Consider the following 21,201-nt stretch of genomic DNA (forward strand, 5'->3'; position numbering starts at 1 on the left):
TATAACTATGAATTTGATGTTCTTGGACCTCTGAAACAAGTGATGAATTTTCATCTGTTTACCAATTTAAGTGGATTATAATCAGTGATTTCAATTCCAGTAACTACTGGCATCAATAATATAAATCATTATGTGTTCATTTCTCATCAGTGAGAATTTCTAATTTATCTTTTTTTGTTACCCAGTCTTTACCATGGACATATAAACATATGAAACATTCTTTCACTTGTTGTATAGTTCACTTTATTTATATTTGATACCTTTGTATCTCAGTTACTGTTATGTTACATAATACTTTACTGATGGTTTTCTAGTCCTCTATTCAGGAGGACCCTCTTAAGAGTTGCCTGGAAATAGTCTTCCTGTATGTTAAATATTTGGTCAATTTGCTAAATTTAACTTCATTTGGTTTGAACAACTATCTTTATAACCTTAGTTTTCTAAATTTCTAATCTGATGAAGTCCTGATGCTTGTGGAGAACTCCCTAACAGTATCTCAAGGACCTGGAAGGTTGCTTAGTGCTTTTTCTGATGCATACTTAAACGTTTAAAGTCAGATTCTGACACAGAGTAGCACCCTCAGGTGTCTTTAGTTTGAAAGGAAATCTTAGCATACTGCATATGGCAGGAGCTGCTGCTGCCTGGTTTGTTTGCATCAAGTTGTTCCATTCATATTGTTTCCTGTCCCCTGGACAGTCTCTAGACTTGCCTTCTCCACTGGCTCTTGCTCTCTTGCTTCAGCTTTTCTCCATAAAATGTTATTTCTGTTCTTGGTTTCTAAGATTTTGTGGTGCCACTAACTGAGCCCCTGTTCCAGACAGGACTGGGCATACTGTAGTTGAACTGCCTGATTTATATTCTGTGGCAACTCACTTGGGGCCAATTTGTAAAGTTGTTCAGGCTCTTAATTCATTTTAAAATCAATGGGATTTGACATCAGGAAGTTTTTTAAAAACAGTTGTATGCCTAAATATAGTTAAAAACGCTTTTCCTTTGTTTCAGTACCTTATTTATACCTCGAAGATTTACTTGTGAAGGTCAAGTGCTAGAGATTTAGGAGGCACTGAAACACATACCCCAGATAAAAAGCTGCAGTGCCATGCAGCTCTGAAACGGCATGATTGTTTACTAAATGATTCCACAAGATATTAGAATCGTAGAATGGTTAGAGTTGGAAGGGACCTTAAAGATCTTCTAGTTCCAACCCCCCTGCCATGAGCAGGGACATCTCCCACTAGACCAGGCTGCTCAAAGCCCCATCCAACCTGGCCTTAAACACCTCCAGGAATGGGGCATCCACAGCTTCTCAGGGCAACCTATGCCAATGTCTCACTACCCTCACAGTCAAGACTTTCTTCCCAATATCTAATCTAAATCTACCCTCTTTAAAACCTCAGTTTAAAACCATTACTCCTCATCCCGTCACTACACTCCCTGATAAAGAGTCCCTCCTCACCTTTCCTGCAGGCCCCCTTGAGGTACTGGAAGACTGCTATAAGGTCTTCTGGAGCCTTCTCTTCTTAAGGCTGAACAGCCCCAACTCTCTCAGTCTGTCTTCACAGGAGAGGTGATCCAGCCCTCTGATCATCTTCATGGCCCTCCTCTGGACTCACTCCAATGGGTCCGTCTCCTTCCCGTGTTGAGGACTCCAAAGCTGTACGCAGTACTCCAGGTGTGGTCTTACCAGAGCAGAGCAGAGGGGCAGAATCACCTCCCTTGACCTGCTGGCCGCACTGCTTTTGATGTAGCCTAGGATGCTTTTGGCTTTCTGGGTTGCAAACACACATTGCTGGGTCATGTTGAGCTTCTCATCAACCAACATCCCCAAGTACTTCTCCTCAGGGCTGCTCTCAAACCATTCTCCATCCAGCCAGTATTTGTGCTTGGGATTGTGAGCCATGTACAGGACCGTGCACTTGGCCTTGTTGAACTGCATGAGGTTTGGCCTACCTTTCAAGCATGTCCAGGTCCCTCTGGATGGCATCCCTTCTCTCCTGTGTTGACCGTACCACACAGCTTGATGTTGTCAGGAAACTTGCTGAGGGTGCACTCTATCCCACTGTCCATGTCACCAACAAAGATATTTAACAGTGCTGGTCGCAGTACTGACCCCTGAGGAACACCATTGGTCACTGGTTGCCACTTGGACATAGAGCCGTTGACCACAACTTTTTGAGTGCGGCCATCCAGCCAATTCCTTATCCACTGAGTGGTCCTTCCATCAAATCCAATTTAAAGACAAGGATGTCGTGTGGGACAGTATCAAATGCTTTGCACAAGTCCAGGTAAATGATGCCAGTTGCTCTTCCCTTATCCACCAATGCTGTAATGCCATCATAGAAGGCCACCAAATTTGTCAGGTATGATTTGCCCTTTGCGAAGCCGTGTTGGCTGTCACCAATCACCTCGTTATTTTCCATGTGCCTTTCCAGGAGTATCTGCTCCATGATTTCGCCAGACACAGAGCTGAGACTGACCAGCCTGTAGTTCCCCACGTGCTGCTTGTAACAAGAAATCCCTAGGGCTATGTGTGAAGCAGTGAGGATGCAACAATACTTAATATATGGTGTTTTGAATATACAGTTACGCTGGGAAATTGTCTGCTGTGACATCTCACCAGTTTGCAAAATGAGCTGACTTCGGAATAGTGCTAACTGGCAGGTTATATCTGACTTCAATTGTCAGCTCCCCATTAAGTGAGCTGTGAAATTCTCAGCCTGATCATATTACATCCTAGGAAAAATCACTGTGATGAACTGGTAGATACAGAGCAGCTGTAACAGCTGCTGGTGGTTACTAAACCCAACAACAACAACAAAAATCAAAACAAAAAAAACCCCACTCTCAAACCAATGAATGTCTATCAATGTTTTGATAGTGTTTGTACTGCTTACAGGCTCAGTTCAATGAAACTAAATCTTTGCCTGACTGGATTTACGTAAGAAAGAGCAGGGTTGCTTCTTGTAGTCCAAACTTGATGATAGGCATTGTTAGAATGCAAATATATGGTGACTGACTTCATATAGCAATATTTTTTCAAGAGAAAATAGGTGAATCAAATTGAAAATGTTGTTCCTTGTCTAAGGCAATTCTGAGACGAGCACAGTTTTCTCTCCTTTTTACCTGAAATTAGGCAAGTTCATTTACTGCGCCATACTAACTAAAATATATTTCAGATACTGCAATAGTACAGTAGCTGCTTGCTACTCATTTCTTACCTTTCTGGTAAGTAAGCAACCCTGAAGCCTGCTTTTATTTTATTGTATCTTTGCTATATGTATTATTCTGGACAGAGTATTATGTTTGCAATATAAGAAAAATCCAGCCCTCTGGACTTTCTACAAGTAGTTTTCTGTTTGGTACTGTTTTGTCTAATGAATATTATCCATGCTCCCAGGTGAGTAATATTGGTCAGGTTGTTGTGTGTGGGGTTTGTTTTTTGGTGGTTGTTGTTGTTATTTTGTGGCTTTTCATTTCCCTGAAAACATATACACTTGATTGCTAGATTGATGTTCAGAAGAATATTTGATTAAAATTATGTAAATATTGCTTGAATATGTTATTAGAATCTTTTAAAATAAATGCATACACTTGTGAATAGAATGGACAAAAACTACCTGCCTTTCCCCCTTTTTCTTTCCAAAGTTATACTCAGGCTAGTAACAGTCCACAGTGTCTTAAAATTCATAGAACTACTTGTACTTAAGAAATGTCATTAGACATTTTAATTTGAAACTCATAACTTACAGAAATGAGCAGGCATTATTTTGTAGAAAGTAGGAAGGCTACACAATTCAAACTTCTCTAAGTTCTTATGGCTATACTGACTGAAATTGGTCTGATGCTGGGTGCTGAGGTGTGGTTTGAGGATGTTTGCCCGAATCAGGCATGATCAAGCAGTAAACAGTGAAGGAATTTAGAAACTTCCTTCAGTCCATTGATGCATATTGCTGGAGCTCACTGAAAGATCCCATCTGCGGATACTGTATCATACCTTGGTACTTTTCTGCCCTTTTAGGAAGTAGTCAACACAGAATTGAGGGCATGCAATGACCAGTTGTTCAAATTTGAATTCTTTGCCCCCTTTATAACTTAAATGAAATTTCCTGCCAAAAGTTCTCTCATTTGCCTACCAAATCTTCTATATGGTCTGGCTAATACAGGTTTGTCTAAAGCAAAAGCTAACTTGGCCATCTAGATTTGACACTGACTTTTTGCTGGGGTCAACCTGAAGACAAGAAATTCAGAGCAAGTACTTCAAAATTTGACTAAGTTTGGGTTTTGTGGTATGCATATTGTTTTAAGGTGGAAATGGTTGTCATTTTGCTACTGTGTTGAAAAATAATTAATGTCTTCTCTAAGTTGAACCCACGATTAACCCTATTTGAAATTTCAGATTATCACCGCTCTTGAATCTGTTCGTTCTCCTAAGCATTGGGTAGTCTCTGTCATAAAAAAAAAAAAATATATTCAAGTGCAGAGTTCTAATGGAAGATGTATTTGATGACTTTTTGTTTTGTTTTGTGCTTAATAAAAACTGTTAGCAGATTTAACCTTGGGTGCTGGAGATTAAGCCTGATGTACTGCATTGATTATCCACACATAATTGTCAAATGCATTTTATTTGTGATAGCATCAAAGCCAAAAGTTAAATGTATGAACTTGTATGAATGTATGAAATGTATGAAAAGATTTTTAACATATAACACTTATCAGTTGATGGACTTGCTGTTATATGGCATCTTTGTATGTGTTTTTATTTACCTGAAGTGTTGAAATATCCTCAAAGAATTTGACCAAAAAAATTACTAATTTAAATTCAAAGGTGTCGATTAACACAACTATAGTACCCATTCTATGATAGACTATAGTACAAAGATAATAACAGGCAGAAAAGCCACTGCTTCTCTAGACTGGCTCACTCAGCAATCATAGGAGGCTTCCCGCTTTGGATAGCTTTTCCAATGCCCTAACAAGGCAGATTACCTAATGTTATAGTTCTACTTTAAGGGCAGGAGAAGAAACAGAGAGATAAAAATAGGTATGCAGATGGAAACTGTTTCATTTTTCCATATGCTAATAGCAAACTGCTAGGCCTCTTAATCATCCCTCTCATTAGTGGCTGCATTTTCAAAATGGTCTCAAAAGGATCTTTAAATGTGAATATCCAGAAAGAGATCTGTACAGATGAAATTGAGCAAAAGTTTGAGGAAGAAAAAATTAGATGCAGAGTGTTAGTGTTGTCATGGAATAACTGGAATGCAATTTTGAGTGTGCAAATAGCTTGTACATAAACCAGCATTTTTTTATCTAAAAAATGTCTTTAAATACCAGTCTGTTTGAACGCTTTAATGGGAATTCTTTTATGTTATTGCCTATTGTTAAAATTGATAACTTTCTTAAAATGTTTGAATGAGAATTTTTGTTACTTAGGAAATTTTGAGTATTGAAGAAGGGACCAGTCTTAAGGCTAGGGACCCACTGATAGCAAAGACAGCAAGTTAAAACACGATGTTGGTATCATACTAATGTGATCTTAGCATATCAGTGAATATATGTGGCAAAAATGCAATGTTGATGCATCTTCAGACCCTGAGTGTAGGTGAAGATTTACTGAAAGGAGTGTAATATTCAGGATATTTATGTCTATATGTACAATAAAAGCCTCAGATTTAAGTGTCCAGTTGCTTATTTTTCTGAGGAACAGAAAGCTACTCCTCAAAGATGGAAAACCCCACCCCAGACTCTCCAGGAACACGCTATGTTGCTGATGCTATCGGTGGTCACTGCATATTTTATTAGACTTATTTTAGAACAACTAAAGCCTTGTTTTTTAGAATTTAAGTCAAGATAAATAAAATGTGTTGTATATTATGTGAGGTGTTATGAATATACAATAAGACATTTCCATTTATCTGTGGTTTATAACATGGCGGAATTTCTTAAAATGGACATGGTGATTTTCTAAGACTTATGATATTATGGCAGGAATCATTGTAAAGATTTAGCTTAAATTTTCCTTAGAGTCCTTTTACCATAACATACAATGTCTTGGCTTTTGCTTTACTTTGCAAAAAGATTTATACTGAGCCTTCTAAACACTAAAATCTTCTTAACATAGATCTCATCTTTTCTACATTGTATGTGATGGATTTTGATGGATTCTGTTGAGCACAGTGAAAATAAATCGTATCTACCCAGTGAATATTCACCAGTTCCCTGATTTATCTATCTTATTTGTAGATGGACTTTTCTGCTCATATTTTGAAACAGCCATTTGAAAAAAGGTTCTGTATTAAAAATTGTTTCTTATTGCAAAAAAATTTATTTGTTATATCACATAATATGCAGTCATATGAGTGTGTCGATTTCCAAGTCTGTTTCTTGAATAATACAGAACATTTATACACACTTTTTTTTCCCGTTTAATTTATTATTTCTGTGCATTGGACTTAACGAAACTTGCAAATTCATAGGACTGGTTTTAAGACCACTTTTCAGGACAGTTAGTAATTAAGATGTCACTGACTGCAAAAGTTCAGATAAAACGAAATAAAGTATTCTGGGATTCATGGCTGGGCAAAGCAATACTAAGCACTAGAACATTTTGTTTTCTCCAAATCCAAGCAGTTCTTAAGAGATCCATGGGCTGTGCAGTTAGAAATTCAGGTTCCCTGAGTTGCTGGGAAAAGCGTTCATACTAATTTTAAGTTTAGGAAGAAAACAGACCACACACGAACCAAAATTTGTGTTTCTAAAGCCCACAGTAAAGATATGCAGAACTTGCAGATGTGTATTTATTTTAAATAATTTTAAGAAAGCTGTTCTAAGTACTGAAACAAATCACTGTTTTCCAATCAACTGATACCTCTTCAGTTATCAGTTTCTAACTGTAATTGCTAATGTTTCAAGTCTTGAATTTCTAATCACAGTTATCAACTGTAGATGCTGATTTATTGCTACTTTTACCTTTATTCAACCTTACTTCACCTCAGTTCATGTTTATTCTTTTTAATTACACACATATGCCTTAAAATGTGTTAATATACTTTGAATTGTATATAAATCACTTACTTCTACTTCCCCTATCCTCTACCTCCCTATCTCCTCTTAGTTAATAGTTCCTTGTTCTGTAGCTATTTGGAGGGCCTTTAAAAATCTCTTTTTAGGAATAAAACTTCCCACACAATTGTTGCACAACTTTATAGAGCAACGTTGAAGACTTACACTGTAAATGTCAATTTTAGTATATTATTTAAAATCTGTGAGTTACCAGCAGCTTATTAATTATTTGAACTCTTGAGTATTCCTCTAGCATTAAACAAAACAATAAAAGGGCAATATATCACAGTTTTCTTCTTGAAAATTCACTAATATTTTTTTAAATTCATATTTAGGCTAAACTTAAAACCGTTTATGGTTTCCCTGAAACTATGCTATGGTCTCTTTAAATTTATAATAACTCTTGTCTGTAGTATCTTGTCCAAATAAATACTACTATTGTGTCTTATGCATCATGGAGTATGTCTTGAGGTTTTTAAGCTTTGGTTTTCAGCACTTTGTTGAGGGCATAGCTTGGAAAGGAATGGGGCATTAGATGGATTTACTCCAGAAAGTAAAGGAGAGCACCACAATTTTTAAAGTATATATCTGTTGCCAGATCACTTCTGTTGCTGGTCACTTCTGTAAGGGTGTTTTTGATTGTTTTGGGTTTTTTCGATTGTTTTTTTTTTTTAATAGTTGTTCTTGGGGTTTTTTAATAAGCGAAGCCTATTCCTTTGGAATCATATGTTATTAATGTATCAGAATCAATTTGCCAAGAATCAGCAAGTTGTCCTGTGAGTATAGTGACACGGAGGAACATATTTAGAAGGCATATGGCAGAGAAAGCAGGGTGTGCTGCACCCTGGGAGATCTCTTCCTATTTTCCTGCAGTACTTCACTGACTAGAGCATATGCATATGGGACTCTTTTGAATGTGTATTAATTGAATAAGAGACCATTTCCTAATGATGAATTCTATGCTCATTTAGTTTCTTTCTTGTTTACAAAAATAACACCCTTGAGCAGTCAGTATATAATAATTGCTGGTCTCCACTAAGAGAATTAAATAACATGCCTTCGTTATTCATGATCTAGTTGTTTTGTGCATAACATACAACTTTCAGCTGAAGCAAAGCAAAGAAAAAGCCAGAAGTATATAATATTATACATGATATAGCTATATATTCTCTCTATATACATATGTACAGAAGATATAATTAAGATATGACATAATATAGTATATATGTATATCCTATATTCATCTTCAACTGCCTGATATCTTGTTTTCAAGCACACTGACACCTGCAATCAAGGGCAAAATGCATCTTTTTGCAGGGGTTCCTATACTGCAGTTACAACAAAACTAAGCTAACTTTTAGGCTAGCATGTATTTCAAATACAAGCAGTAAGCTGCAGCATCACAGAGCTCAGGACAGCCTGCAAGTGCTTTCTGAGAAGCCTGACTAATAAGTGCATGCTGAGTTTCATGCTGCTATAGCTGAGCTCCTGATACCTAGGCTAAATATAGTTCCACAGGAAGCCCCTCCAAAGATACAGTAGTGTTGATGTGGTTTTTTGTAAGGTACAAATTCAGAGGCAATGCACTGCTTCAGTCTTTCTTGACTTCAGTGGGATAGGAGTAACAGACCTTTTTGTAGCTCACTGTAAACATTTTAGTGTCCCTATTATTCAATGGAAATCTGTCCTGAATTATACATCATGAGGAAGAGTAATCCATGGACTGACTCCAAAGCCAGCAGGAACTACAGCCAGCATGAGTACTCTGCATACTGCATCTAGACATGAACGACCCAAACCAATGGTTTTATCGTATGTATTATATTTCTAACTTGTAAGAGTAGTCTGTCCACTTTAACGGTCAACAACAGAACTTAAAAGGAAGGTGTGAAACCACATGATGCAACTAATTTGGAAGTCTTATCTTACAATCGTATGTGAATTGCAGTCCAGAATTCATAGCAAAGAGGGCAATAGGTATTCCCTTTTCTACTTTTGACTAGTTATTTATTCTTGAGAAAGTCTCAGCCTTTCACAGATGCTTGATCTGACTGATGGATATACTTTGAAGTGGTAATATATATTATTTTTTTTATTTATCTTACTAATCTTGGCATAGGATTTTACTATAATGTTAGCATACTTATGAGTCCTTAGTTAGAAGATGTATAGTAGACCATCTATGTCTCAGTTCAGACTTATCCTGAAAGAAAATTCTTACTATTTGAGGAGTTCTACAGATATTATCTAGTAGTTTTCCGAAAAACTCTGAGAAGTTAGAGAAATACAGTTCTTTAAAAATCTTGTCTGCTGTATACACATCGTGAAGGTATTAACTCTGAGTTTCATGGATTGCCTAATAGTGTTTCTTACTGCGTTCATCAGTTCTTTCAAAACTCTTGGATAAAGTCAAGTAATTCTTATAACAATTCTCTTCTCTTATTTCAGCCACTGCTCTTAAACTTTTTTGATATCTCTGTCTTTGGGAATGCTTCAGAAGCTGCTTTCTACTTCACTTCCGTATATAGGTATCTTGTAGTCACTATGTAAAAGAACTAAGTAAAAAAGAATGTCTTGCTGCAAGATCTCTGGGGGTACTGACGTCCCACATGCATTCTGCTAAGCTTCCAAAGTTTGTTTTTTGGCATTTTTTGTTCTTATTTTTGGCCATCATATTGGAATTGTAACCTCCTAACCATATTGAACCTTACTTGTTGCCATCATTTGAGTTCTGTTCAGAAAAAGTGGCTTGAAGGCCTGCAAACTTTATATTTAAACCACGTCAGTACCTGCCCTGTTCACTTTTTTTTTGTTGTTTTGGTATACAAGAGTGTTCAGATCTCTCCCTGACTGTCTAACAGGATGGTGTCCAGGATGCTTCTATGGATTTTAGTTTTTTATTCTTTTAACTTCATTGTCTTTCAAACTGCTGTAGTCTATTCATTTAAAAAGAATCTGGCTCCTGAATTTCAGTGTTGCAAACTACTGCTTAGTTTGATCTCACAAAACATGTCAAACTTAATTATATTATGTTTTTTCTTTAGCAGTTCAATCCTACTTATTTACAGGGATTATTTCAGAAAGTTACTTAAGGCAAAGTCAAGAATAGCCTATTCTCTTATATGCTTCAGAATGAGCTGTTCTGAGATGCAATTTTTTATTACTTTCAAAATTGTCTTTCCAATTTATGTTGTGATGTGACATCCAACTCATTTTTATTTGGTATGATAATTGTCCTAACAGACTTTGTTACAGACTGTCCTAATCTCTCTGAAGACCAGCAAACACTCAACTGTAAGAGTATTCTACAACCTGGATCATGCTGTAGTGTGGATCTGTCTAGATTCTGACGTATGACTTACATACACAACAGTGTTTATTTAGAAAGCTCTCTAAATTGGCCCAAGAAAGACCGTCTTAGAATAAGAGTTATCCCTGAGGTGCACAGAACCAGAAGTTATGTGTACCAGTCCAGTGCCCATCTAGTGGAGGAAAAAAAAGGCAGTAGAGTTGGGCTGGGAAGGACAGACATGATGCACTTCTCATGTCACGTTGATACTGAATCACATATCCAGTGCAGTGTGAAAAGACAACATAAATTGGTGTGACCTGCAAAATATTGTAGTGCTGGATTGGATGAATGTAGTGATCAATGGAGTTATTATCATCAGGGCAATGCAAAGAAGAGCCACAAACAACCTTTGACTTGTAATTTGCATTTTTCTTTTTCGGATACATGGTATATGTATGTCCAAGTGTATATATAGAATGTAAACCTACTACATATTCCCAAATGTTTATACAGACCCTGATTTTCTTCATAGACGTGTTTTTGTGTCTTTTGTCAATGTCTGAAAATATTTATCTTCTTATGTTGGCAAATTTTTTTACTTATTTATTGTACTAATGCATTTATTTCAAAAGTATTTAGTGTACTATTCACCATTTTTTCTGTTCTGGTATAGGCTGTAGGAATGAGAACTTTGAAATCCTTTTCTTAAAGGCAGGGTTACTAATGAGGACATTCAAAACAATTATACTGGAGTGCTTGCATTCCTTGGAAGAGATAGGTTCGTTGATGCAAATAAATTTATTATGAGAACATTTGAGGGTGATGAAATAGAAGGAAATGAAAGATAGTTGTTTATTTTTTTCCTCAAAACAAAGTCTGAAGTGAAGGAATGGTGAAAGAATCACTTTGATTGTAGAGGCAGTAAAAATTAGAATAATAATAAACTTTGATATTATAATAACCTTAAGAAAAAAGAGGTCATTCAGGCAGAATTATATGCGGCAGTAATGGACAAACCTCCTGTGCATATGGCATGTTCCCCTGTGGGGCTATGGACTCATACAACATCATCAGAAAACTGATGGTTTCAGAAAAAAAATTGCAAGTGAATGACAGCAATATTCATCAGCCTTACCCTGAAAAGAGAAGAACTCTTATCCATAGCCTCAACAATAATTTGTGACAGTGTCAACTGTATCTTTTACTTAGTGTAAAATGTCATGATAGGGACCAATGCTGGAAAGAAGCTTGCCAAACTCAAAACAGAAAAAAATTAAACAGGACTTAAACTTCAAGAAACTAGAGAAGTGTTTAGCTCTTAATTTCTTGATATGTTCAAATGGCCCTTGATGCCTTATGGTGACACAAATTATCTATATTTATAGAGTGTAACTGGAGAAAAGATATTTGAAAGACAGGTTCAGCTCTTTTTGAACTTGAACTCTGAGGCATGATGGACAATTTATTTGTGTATACAAGTTATTCATGTATAGACTTAGGATTACCAAGCTTTGTTGTGGAAGTTACATAAAGCATACTTAATTTTTCATAGTGAGCTAAACAGTTGGGTGTAACCAAAGTTAAGCTAAATAACACAAAGCTAAGCTAATACAAAGTTAAGCTAAGTAAAGATGCGTAATCATTTTACTGTACAGATCAGGTCTTACTCTAAACTCTACTTCTGGGGTTGTTTTTTTTTTTTGTAATGATGTAAAATTTGTAGAGTTACTCCTGATTTACACTGGCATGAGATGTCCAAAACTGCCATTGTTAGACATAATATGCAGAGCAGTACTTTGACTCTGCTGTGTAACAACGTCAAATATGGGTATTACTCAGCTGCCTTTTTCAACTGTGAGAATAAATTTATGATGTTAATACCATGATTAGCATTAAGAAGAACAGTGCTGCTCTTCTGTTTCCAGTGACAGACTCTTGGTCTGACTGGTTAATTCACAATTCTTCAAAGCAGCTCTGAAGACAGTTTTATTGCCCTGTTTAAGATTTCATTGAACTGTCCATGTATGAAAGAGTGATCAATAATACTGGTTGTTAAGGTGACTTTATGTTGGCGTACAGGAGATAGATATGATATGTCCCTAGACATTAGGGAGGAGGTCACCCAAATCAAATTTGGAATGGTAATTTACAATCGCTCTCTGAGCTCCCTTACCACTGCTTGAAGATGGAGCATACCTGTACCTGACTTTGACTTCTCTACAATAAGACACATCCTCTATTTCAAAATCCTCTAGCTACAAAAAAATGTAAGAACCTGAGGATGTTTTCATTTCCATCTAGTACTTCATTAGATAAAAATTACAAAGCATTTCTTTTTAATTTCCCTGGAAATGTGGTACAGACCATATTGGTAAGAAGTTACTGGATAGTCATGGCTCTTGGGCACTCTTCCAGTTTTCTGCCATTTAGTGCTTTGTAAGATGGGCCTTGATGTTGATGTTCCTGAGCTGAATGTGGATTTTGCCATTAATTTTAGTAGGAATTGGCTTGGGTGCTTAGCCAGTGTGTGCTTCAACTACCTCATCTGTGAAATTGGCATAATAATATTGTAGAAACTTACTTATTTGTGTGAATGAGAGCTCTTCCAGATCATAGCTGTTTGTAAATTCTGAAGTGTGAGCACAAAATGAGGTGGGAGGAGAGAATGAAAGATAACTATCCACAGAAACACTGAGGTATTTTAGAGAGATTCTTGGGTGCAAAATGATACATGCTGACAGTATTGCTAAGTTATGTTCTGTATATAGCTTCTTGAGAGGGATTATTCCACAGTTAGTTTTGTTGTTGGTTTGGATGTTTTGTTTTGTGGTTGTTTTTTTTCCTGTTCTGGCATTCTGAATTGTTTTCCCAGGATTATTATAATTTCCTCTAGGGCTGATTTGTGACGCCTGTGTATTCCATACTAAGTTAATTTTATTTTCTGTTTTCAAATTCCACTTTTGTGGTTCATTCACTCATCTATCTTACCTATTTTGTACTGCTTTAGATGTGCTTTGATGCATACATAACCATAAAGTGTAAGTTACTTCTTCAAGTGCTCGCTGTGATAAGTAGAAACTTTTTTTTCATTTGCTGTCTTGATTAGCCTTCAGTACATTTCCATGGTATACCATTTAAGTAATAACACCCTTTCTCTAGAGGGTAATGCAGCTCTATAAAAACACTTTCAGGTCAGCAAAACTATTACATTCAGATTTAGTAATTGCTGCTGAACAGAAACATCTGTCTGAAATTTCTACCTTCTCACATCTGTAAATAGAGGCAGATCACATGTAAGGTAAGTATTGATTCCATGATACATTTGGCCTGCATGCACAAAATTGGAAAGCATCAGGCAGGGGCAAAATGTGTTACAAAACAGGTATTTATGCTTATTGCAGCACTGTGGGACATATCTTCCTCATGTTTTAGGATAGCAAGGAAAGAATAGGAATATTGACACAAACACATTTGGGGTGGGCACGCAAGAAAATGAAAGATGATGAGGAGCACTTTGTGTTCTGCATTTGTTCTCCAAAAAGGCTTGAAGTAATAGTGCTATACGTTTGCAGAAAGCAGTTTCATCTCCTTTTCTAGCACACCAATAAAAGGACAGCTGTAATGTGTTTTACAGTAAGATACAAACTCATATTCTCCTAGTTCTTACTGAAACAAGTCTGTTTGAAGAGTGGTTAGAGTATTGCTTTATATCCATTGATAGCGCTTCTCCTTAAACTCTTTCTATTACTAAGTTTTTAACCTGGATGATTGTTTATTAGAAGATATAAGGAGCTTGTTTGAGTTAGAAAGTGCATTGCATAATATTAGTATATTTTAAAATAAAGATGTAAAATATTTTGCGTTATTAAAATAGAATCCACTGATTATGCTTTGGCTGTTGTACGCTGGTCACAGTTGGTTTCTTTGAGTTTTTTTTACTTTTATTAAGACAGTTTTCATGTAAATATATTTTACAACTACAAATGGCAAGTTAGATTAAAAGTATCCTGTGAAGTTTCCTTATTTACAGGAAAAATAAATTTTAAGTCTCAAAATGTCTCATCTGGATCAAAACATGTTTGATAGTTGGTATCACAGAGGTCAGGAGTCCCAGGGATCACTTTTCACTCATCTCTCTTTGTCTAGAGAGAGAGAATTCATGTAGAAACTGCGTTTGATTTCTGAGATCGAAGGACTATTTCACAGTTAGTTCACTGTTTTACATGTTAGTTTAAATGAGCAGAATTTTTTTTTTTTTGAGTGCCTGTTAAATAACTGGCTCTCCTCTTGTTCATATTTCATTGTGCCATGGCATAACACTTGCCTCCATTATTTTTCCTTCCTTCTCCCTTCACTACTTGTTCGTATTGCCTGTTAATTTACTTATTTCTTTTTCTTGTCTTGGTTCCTACTTCTTTTTTCCCCACTGTTGTTCCCTCACCTGGGCAGGGTGGTGGTAATAATGAGGAGGCATTTTCTGAAGTGGTGAGGTCTTTCCGGCTAAGAAAAATCCAGGTAAAGCTATGTAGATTTCCATTTTAGTCTTAAAACTTGCATACAGTTATACCAGACCCAACAGTAATGTTTGAAGCTAAATGGCTTTAAAAAGAACACAATTTTCATTTTTCATCAAAAGCTTCCATCCTAACAGTTTTAGAATCCTCAGATATTGTTTATAGCAGTATTCTGGAATGTATTACCCAATATAAAAAAATTCAGGAAACCAACTCTTTGTCCAAGAGAGCTTAGAAAGGAAGACCAAATCCTGCAATCAATTGATGCAGACAAATGCCACTCCATTAATTTAATAACAGTTTTCTGCAATCTGCTTTTAGGGCTGAATCTTACACAAACAGCATGGAGGAGATTTAGACACAGAGTGACATAATCTTGGTGTATGTTTTGTGCTGTCTTTTAAGTGTTTTGCTATCCTCACTCTATGCAATCGCTCCTTGAGCCCCGCCCTGCCCTCCTATCAAAGGATGTGCATACTGTAGATATTTCCTAGCTCTCTAAGTGCCAAGGTAGCTAAAATTGAGGAATTCAAAAATTGCTGTCTATATAGCTGTTAAAAACTAATTTATTCCACCACTTTGAAGGAAATAGGGTTTTTTGTGATGCTTTCATGATTTGATAAGAGGGCTGTAGATTTCATTCCATCATAATTCAAGGTGCTAGACATCTTGTATTTCACTCCAGTCCCCATTGAGTTGCTAACAATTGTCTGCAATCAAGGCACTTGTGGATGTCTCGCACAACCTTTTACTTCCTTTTTTCTTAAAATCTGTAATCCGATTTTGCATTAAAAGACTTTTCTCAATATACATCTAAGATCTGTTGATCCCAAGCTACACAAAAGATTTTTGTTAAAAGATACAGCAGGTCTTTGACTCAAAGTATATCCTAGGCCATGACCTAGGGTAAATTCTTATCTATAGCATATTTAACCGTGTGGAGATGCCATGCAGTGAGTCACAGAATGAACAAATATGAGCTGCAGCAAATAAAGTCCTACATAAGGATGTAAAACAATAAGAGACTATTACTTGCCCCTCCCATTTGCTTTTTTCTTGCAATTAAGTGAAATTCATGCTGTATCAAGAAGTAGTTGTTTCCTAAGCAATTTATCAGACTCAGTTTCTGTACAATATTGATCATTTCGTATTTTTTAACAACCAGGAGCAGTATAATTGGCAGGTCATACAATATTGCTTTTGTTGATAAACTTACCACTTTGGATTCCTTTAGATATACAGCAATTGAAGCTATTATGAACCTGTAAATCCCAGAAGATTGTCACTATGCAAGAGTGAATTCCATTGCCCATGAAAATCAGAATCAAGATACACCTGCATGAATAATTTTTCCTGTGTATATGCTGTAACACAGGGATCTTTATGCTGATAGGCCGATTGCTAATGGGATGGTGTGTGGTACATGGGCTGGGACATACTAGATCTGAAAACCTAAAATGACAGGTGAAACCAAGATAAAATATATTGAAACTTTGTTCAGGAAATTTCTACAAGGGTCAACTGTAATTCTTACTCCATCTGAAAGCTTGTTTTGCATAATCTATATATTTACAGCAAACCATTTGAAAAACACTTTAGAGTTCTCAGTACGTGGCCTGGGATAGTGCTTGTGGTGACAGGAATATACTGCTACAGTCAAGAGTTGACAAGACAAGCAACGTATGATGTTGCTTATAGCCTATTTCTTGCATAATGTCACAGGCTGGTCAGTAAGGATTGTGGGTCATTTATTTAGAGTACTGCAATTTTGGGGGGTATTCTTTCACACTCCTCAAACTTGAAAGCTAAGAATCAAAATAATCTGCAATTGGCATTTAAAATATGACCGTCTTTGCTGGCTTCTCTGTGAGATTACGGTACTTGTAATCTAATTGAGATATTTTTAGAGCTAGAAGCTTTGTATCCAGCTGGGAACCAGGTTGTTTCCCCGTTGTAAGACACGCAAAATCTTAGATAGCAATCTTTAAACATGTTACATGAACAGTTCTGCATCTTGCCAATACTGGTGTTCACACCAGTTATTTCCTCTCCTTTTCAATCAAACACACAGACACAAGTGAGAAAAAGAGGGGAACGATTTCTTTGACAAGTTGCTTAAAATAAATAGAAGACTTTGAAGGTGCTGAGAAATTTTGAATGACAAAGATAGACCAGACCCTGTGGTCTGAGAAAAAGTGGTACTCGCAAAAGTGCATAGCAAAGCATGAAACCATTTGCAAAAGGAAAAGTATTGTATGACTTTGTAGTCTATGTCAATATATAATGATGATACCCCTATCGCATAGGCTTGTTTGGGCACACAGAGTCTGGAATGGTGTTAAGGCAGTGTTACTGGTATAGACCCATTTAGGCAGTGGTGCATTTACAGCTAGCAAAAATAATGAGTTTTGCAAATCATCCCAAACACGGCTCAGTAGAGCTTTTACACTTCCAAAACCCAAGGATATACATTAATTTTCCATGCGTGATGCACCGTGATATCCATATGTATTGAATTTGTTTGAGATATGTTCCATTCCTTTTTGCTGGAATAGCCCGACTGAGAGGAAGTTTTACTATATGTGGCACAGTGGTACTCTGGGCCCAGAACAAGTGTTCCCTGATTATTAGTGCATACACCAGATCAGAGAACAAATGCTAGACATATTGGCATAGCTTGAATTCTTTGGGTGTACTATGCTAACATTCCCATGGAAATATGATACTTTTCTGTCCCTGATTTTATGTTGACATGTAAATCAAAAATTCCTGTCAGTCCAACACAGACTATTACCAGCCTTTAGCCTCAGGTTCTTGTTGATACCTGGTTCATATTCAGACATGGTGAATGAAACATTTCTGTGGTGCAACGGTAATTAATAGCAGAGACTCAGAAACGGCTCAGAAATCAGGAGTGTCAGATGTAGTCCCAAGTTAACGCTTGCAGGTGAGTTTCACAGTGCAGGATTAAAGTGTTTTACCTTGAGACCTCCTGTTCTTATATGATTGCAGAAGAAAAAAAAAGTGCCTGTTATACGTCTAAAATAAAATGATTCACTGCACAGAGTATCCACCATCTTCTTTTCAGGGCTATATTTCAAGAGGTTTGGCAGTGAGGCAGGCTAGCTGTGTGAGAACAGAAACCTCCACTGGTGAGCCGGGAGACTGGCTTGTAACATCAGCCGTGGAACAGAAAGCTGAAAAATGGGGGTGGGGTGGTGGTGGGTGTGTAATTCTAACAAATGTTTAAACATTCTTTAACTTGCTTGCTTGGGTTTAGGATTTTGGTGGTTTTTTTTTTTTTTTTTGGGGGGGGGGGGGCGTGTGTGTGTGTGTTTTGCTTTGTTTTTTCTTTTGAATACCCAAATGAGACATTTTATATTTATCACGCACACAAAATCTCATCTGCCTCATCTGGAAAAGTGTATTTTCTCTCTGTGTAATTCCAATTGTTAAAAATGGGAGAAGGTGGTGAAAATATGTCTTGGTGAATTCCCCCCAGACCTCCAAAAGGATGTTTTGGTTTTTGTTTTTTTGTTTTTGTTTTTTTTTGTTGGTTTTTCACCTCCTGAAGCAGATACTTGATCTCAAAGGCACAATGTGGTGTTTTAAGGCACTGACAGTGGGGGAGAGGGAGGCACGATGTGTTCCCCCCACGGGAAATGCCGCCAGTGTTTGGCTGGCAGGACCGTGCGGCGGGGGGTAGCCGCTCCTCACCGCGGGGCGAGGGGCTCCCCTGGCCCGGCTTCAGCGGCAGGTGGGTGCCGCCGTGCCTGCCGCGGGGCTTCCCCTCTCTTTAGCGCTCCAGCCAAGGTAGCTGCCGGTCCGTATTAAATGGCTGCCTGCTTTTCGGGGCTGCCGGCTGTTTTGTGGGTTTGCCGTTGATTTTTTTTTTTTTTTTTTTTTTTTTTTTTTAAGCAGCCCTGCCATGTCTCCCCACGCCGCTTCCGCAGGTGGGGCTTTATCCCACCACCTCGCTTGTCCGCCCCTACCTCAGCCCTTCCCGGGGAGCCACCACCCCCTTCCCGGCCCTGCACCCCTCCCAGCTGCTCCTACTCCCGGGCCTGGGTGCGTCTCTGCGTGGGCTCGGGGCCGTGCACAGCCGGGTCACCCCCCCGGCCGTGAGAGGCGGCTACCTCCGCTTTCTGCGAAGCACAGGCGGCGGCAGGAGGCGGTGGCCCGGCCCGGGGGCGGCGGGGCAGGGCAGGGAGCTCTGGAGCGCCTCAACCCTGTGCGTGCGCGACTGAGCTTGCCAGGGAGCGAGTGGGTTCTTCAGCCCGCCTGGCTCTCTGTGCAACACCCCCCGCCTTGTCTCTCCTCCCCCCACCCTGTGGTGTCTTTTTTTTTTTTTTTTTTTGGCCTTTTTTCCCTCCTCCACCCTCCTGCAGCGAGTTAAATATTTCTTTTGTTAATTGACGCCTCAAGTGTTCCCAATCCCTTCCCCGCGCAGCCCGGGCCGGCCGAGGACGTGTGCACGCCCAGATCCGCTCGGTGAAGCAGCACAGATCTGCGGGGCCGAGCGGGTATGTGCGGGAGGAGGAGGAGGTGGTGTAAAAGGAGCTGCGAGCACAAACCAGATTTGCGAGGAATAATTTAACTCCGGTGTTTGTTGTTCTTCGGGCGTTTGGTCTTTTCCTTCTCTCTCTCCTATCTCTTTTTTCTGCTCAGGATTTAAATGTCACTCAAAGCATCCCCAAATCAGCTTTCTGCTCGTCTCCTGTTTCTTCTGAGGCATTAATTGGATCACACGCTGCATTTGAAGAGCTTGGGTGTTTTACCCACGAAGGTAAGTGGGTTTATGAACCTTCACCGGGTCTGGATGGTCACTAAAAGCTTGACTGCCTTTCAGGGTGGTGTTTTTCTTCCCCTTCTCCCCCATCCCCGTGGCCAGGCTTAGCTCTACCTGAGGAACTTGCATCCCCGGGTTAAACACCGGTCGATACAAGGAAAATGCGCCGGCGGGCCTGGCTGGGGTGGAGCGGGGCCGCGGGAGCTCCGCGCCCGCCCCTCAAGCACCAGCAAATGACCCGTGGGAGCCGGTGGCGGCAACCGGCGACCCCCGCAGTCCTCACTGCCTCTCCCCCTGGAACAGCGCCTGGCAGCACAGTAAGGAAAGATACAGCCTAATCCCCTCTTACAAGAAACTATTCGTCATCATTTTTTTTTTTTTTCTTTTCTGTGAGAAATACTGTAGGCGCCCATCTCCCCTCCTCCCCTACTGCCCGCCCCCGTCGCAAGCACCGGCTCCTTTGCCCGCACCTTGCCTCTCTTCAGGCGGTTCTTTCCAGGGACCAAAAAGTTAAGCTGCCCCTTTTCCCCCCACCTGCCCCTGGCGCCGTACGTACTCTATGCATTCCCCTTTTTAACCTATTCTCCCTCCGTCTAATGCGAGGCCGTCCAGCCCCCGCCCCCCCCCCCCCCCCCGACCTCCCCCGCTTTAAACTAGGTTGCAAAGCCGCTGTACCCTGTAACTCCTAAAACTTCTCTCCTTGTTGTGATTTATATTCTATACTAACAAAAAGGACAACCAAAATATACTCGATCCTCCTGTGGATGACTTTTTTTTTAAAAATAATGCATTTCCTTCTTCCCCTTTAATTTTTTTTTTTTTTTTTTTTTGGCAAGGAAATTTGCTCCATCTCCAGCAGCAACCACTGCTCCTTTTGATGTTGTGGTACGCCGTGCGCATGCGCTTCACATTAGAATTACTGCACTGGCCAGAATAAGTTGGATCTCTTCTTCTCTTCACTGAAACCCTAAATCATATCAAAAGCTAAAGGGATGCTGAGAGTCCGGAAAAAGGGGTACTTTGGGATTTGGTCATTCCCGCTAATAATAGCCGTGGTGTGTGCACAGAGGTAAGTGATGAAGGTATCTCTTTTGCTTTACTTTGAATTGCACTGCATGCTGCTGCTGAGAGGAATGTACAGCTTGGGTCTGAGAAATAAGAAATAATACAGTATTATTCTTTTTTTTTTTTTTTTCTCTAGTGTCAATGACCCTAGTAATATGTCACTGGTAAAAGAGACCGTGGATAGACTGCTGAAGGGCTATGACATTCGCTTGAGGCCAGATTTTGGAGGTAATTTGAATGCTTTTGAATAAGAGAGATTACATATCCGGGCTGTGTACCTTTGGCGTGTGTGGTTTTTGAGCGTGCTGTGGGTGCTGTTGCTTTGGGGTGTGTGTGTTGCCATTTTCTCAAGCTGATCCAAAGTTAAGCCCATTGTTACTCAAATTTCTTAGCACAGGGTGCTGTTAATGCGATCACTTAAATCTCTGGCATATTTGTAATCGGTCCCTCATTTTGTGTGTGCTGATACTTTGTTAACC

At 38.8% G+C, this 21,201-nt stretch overlaps 1 protein-coding gene across 3 annotated transcripts in view; it reads left to right on the plus strand.

Annotated features, from left to right (window-relative positions):
* Positions 1 to 20,649: 20,649 nt before the first annotated feature.
* Positions 20,650 to 21,201, plus strand: part of GABRB2 (gamma-aminobutyric acid type A receptor subunit beta2) — a 154,032-nt gene continuing 153,480 nt past the window's right edge. For all 3 annotated transcript variants that reach the window (XM_074155353.1, XM_074155352.1, XM_074155354.1), the window contains exons 1-2: positions 20,650 to 20,726; positions 20,859 to 20,950. In XM_074155353.1, coding sequence (XP_074011454.1) covers positions 20,650 to 20,726; positions 20,859 to 20,950 — 169 coding nt within the window. The remainder of the gene's footprint in view (positions 20,727 to 20,858; positions 20,951 to 21,201) is intronic.

Source organism: Numenius arquata, chromosome 11 (assembly GCF_964106895.1).
Source record: "Numenius arquata chromosome 11, bNumArq3.hap1.1, whole genome shotgun sequence".
NCBI lineage: Eukaryota > Metazoa > Chordata > Aves > Charadriiformes > Scolopacidae > Numenius > Numenius arquata.